General features: G+C 44.9%; 1 protein-coding gene across 2 annotated transcripts in view; it reads left to right on the forward strand.

Annotated features, from left to right (window-relative positions):
- The first annotated feature begins 283 nt into the window (after positions 1–283).
- The window catches only part of NXT2 (nuclear transport factor 2 like export factor 2), a 6422-nt gene continuing 4341 nt past the window's right edge, over positions 284–2364 (forward strand). Inside the window, exons 1-3 of one of the 2 annotated variants that reach the window (XM_019632823.1) lie at positions 284–484; positions 664–748; positions 1736–1822. In XM_019632823.1, coding sequence (XP_019488368.1) covers positions 417–484; positions 664–748; positions 1736–1822 — 240 coding nt within the window. In that variant the 5' untranslated portion in view covers positions 284–416. Of the gene's footprint in view, positions 485–663; positions 749–861; positions 1011–1735; positions 1823–2364 lie in introns of those variants that run through there. The other variant, XM_019632824.1, reaches the window with a different exon arrangement.

Raw genomic sequence — 2364 nt, forward strand, 5'->3', positions numbered from 1 at the left:
ATAGAAGGTGGTGAGCGGCGCCGAAGACGAAGCCGCACTTTCGGGCTGTAAGAATAGGGGAACTGGATGAGCCTTTACCACTGACGAGGGCAAAATCAAATAGTGAACAATCTTAGGAAATACTACTGAGGTGTTGGGGTTTAATTCAGTGAGGATTGAGTCCAGAATGTTCCAGATCTCTCAACTGCTCTCTTCCAGTCATGCGCAGTATCGTTGCGCGCGCTTCTGGGTTCTCGATCGGTCGCGCGCCGTACAATCGCGCGCTCTTTTCCAAGCTCCACCTATGATTCCTATAGGCCGCAGGTCGGTCTTGCCTCAGGTTTCTCTTTTGATCTTCAGCTAGCCTTGACCCCGCCTCTTGAGGCAAAGAACGCCCCTTATTGGACCTCTTAGTTGTTTTTCGTGTGTCTCAGGGCATGGGGTTGGAGAAGTGGGCGGCGCGTCAGAGGAATTTTTTTTTTCTTCCAAACTGGATCTCAAACATGTAAGCACGCAAGGCGGGTGGGAGGGTACGGTGGGAACTGAAGGGAAGCGACTTAAGGTTGGAACATCGGGATCCTTTAATCAATGCACCCAGCTACTTCCGGGAGACAATGGGCGGGTAGAGAATTCCAAGTGTTTCAAGGGTTTCGCTGCCTTGCTAAATATTTGGTGCTCCCACAGCAGAGAGAGCTGGCCACGTGAGAGCGTAGAGACTCCGCTACTGACTGCACAGGCTTCTCCCAGCTCCCCGATGGCCGCGGCTGTGGTGAGTGCAGGGGCCGCGCCGCGGGGTGCCTGGGCTTCCCGGCGGCGGAGGGGAGGGGAGGGACGCCGGGCGGCTGCTGCTCACGTGGTCAAGTGGCGAATCAGGGCCTGGACCGCCGGGGTCCAGGGCGGGACCCGCTCTTAGCAGACCCCCTCCATCCGTACCTTCCCGACCCCCGACCCCACCGTCCGCGGCTGTGCAATCTCTTTCGGTTGATGAAAGGACCCTAAAATGGGAACTAGCGAAAGGCGGCAGTGTTGCGGTCTGTTGTTATGGCTTTCGGTCCCTCTAACTTTCCGTCACCGAAGAAATAAATGGAACTGGTTCTTAATTCGAATAAATAGGCTGGGCTCGGTAAATGGCTGGGGAAGAAAGTACTTAATCTTCCTGCAGGAGAAAACCCCAACAGCGTTCCTTTTCTTCAGATTTACAATTCCTTATAAACGACGGTGAATTTTTATGTAATGTGAGAAAGTTCCCTAAGTACCTAGTTTTTTAAGTAGATCGTTGAACTTTTCTTATTTTTTTTCCATTCAACAACTTTATTTTGGTCATAACTTCTCACTTGAAAAGAGAACTCAACGCTTCCCTAACTTAATTCAGTGGCAGTTCACCCACCCCCACCCCCACTTTTTTTAAGGTTCAGACCGCAACGTTTTTATTAAGGTGAATGTTTTGTAAAATGTTGAAAGCCTAACGTGCTTAAAGTACTGTCCAAGCAAAGATTATAAGTTTATATCTGAATTGAGAAACAAAAATCAAACTCACTAATGAGGGGTGAATGAGTGTATCCTAAAGAGAAGTACCTAAAACTAGTGAAAATTTTAAAAATTGGAAACTTTGGAGCTCGAACCTTTAAAATGTCCAAATTTATATGGAAGAATTGGACTATGTATGGAGCTACATAAATCGTCACCTTCTGTTGGTGGTTTTGTGTTTGTGGAGCTGGAGGGGTGGTAATGTACTTCTCTCAATTTTTTTTTGTAGGATTTTAAAACTTATGTAGATCAGGCATGTAGAGCTGCTGAGGAATTTGTCAATATTTACTATGACACAATGGACAAAAGAAGACGGGTGAGTGTTATAGACTCTACTGCTCTTTATTAAATGCCAGTTCTTTTATTGAGCCCCCATTCAACTGACTTGCAAAAGTGTTTGTTTACTGTGGAATTGTTCTTTAAAAGTGCATTGCTTAGCAAAGGATTCGTATGGTATTAGGAAGTGTGGACTCTGGAATCACATTCCAGCTTTGTGTTTATGTACCTCTGACCTTGGACAAGTTGCTAACCTCTCTTAACCTCATTTTATTTTTAGAGTGGTAAGTGGAAATCAATTTAAATACTGCACTTAACATAGGATCTAACATGTATTTATTTAAATATGTTACATTTTCTCAGTGCTATCATTTAACCAATTTAGTTAAAATAGTATTAGTGCTAGTGAAGGGGTCTGCCATTTTAGGGAATGTCCCCAGATTGTTCCTTTAATTACAAATATTAATAGATAATTTCTAATTAAAGCTCACCACTATAGCTGGCACTCACAAACAGAATCCACATGGCTTGGCTACTTTTAGTCTTCAACAGAGCAGCTTCTCACTTCGTCAGCATTTTTTT

The sequence above is a fragment of the Hipposideros armiger genome, unplaced genomic scaffold, assembly GCF_001890085.2.
Source record: "Hipposideros armiger isolate ML-2016 unplaced genomic scaffold, ASM189008v1 scaffold_1182, whole genome shotgun sequence".
Classification (NCBI taxonomy): Eukaryota; Metazoa; Chordata; class Mammalia; order Chiroptera; family Hipposideridae; genus Hipposideros; species Hipposideros armiger.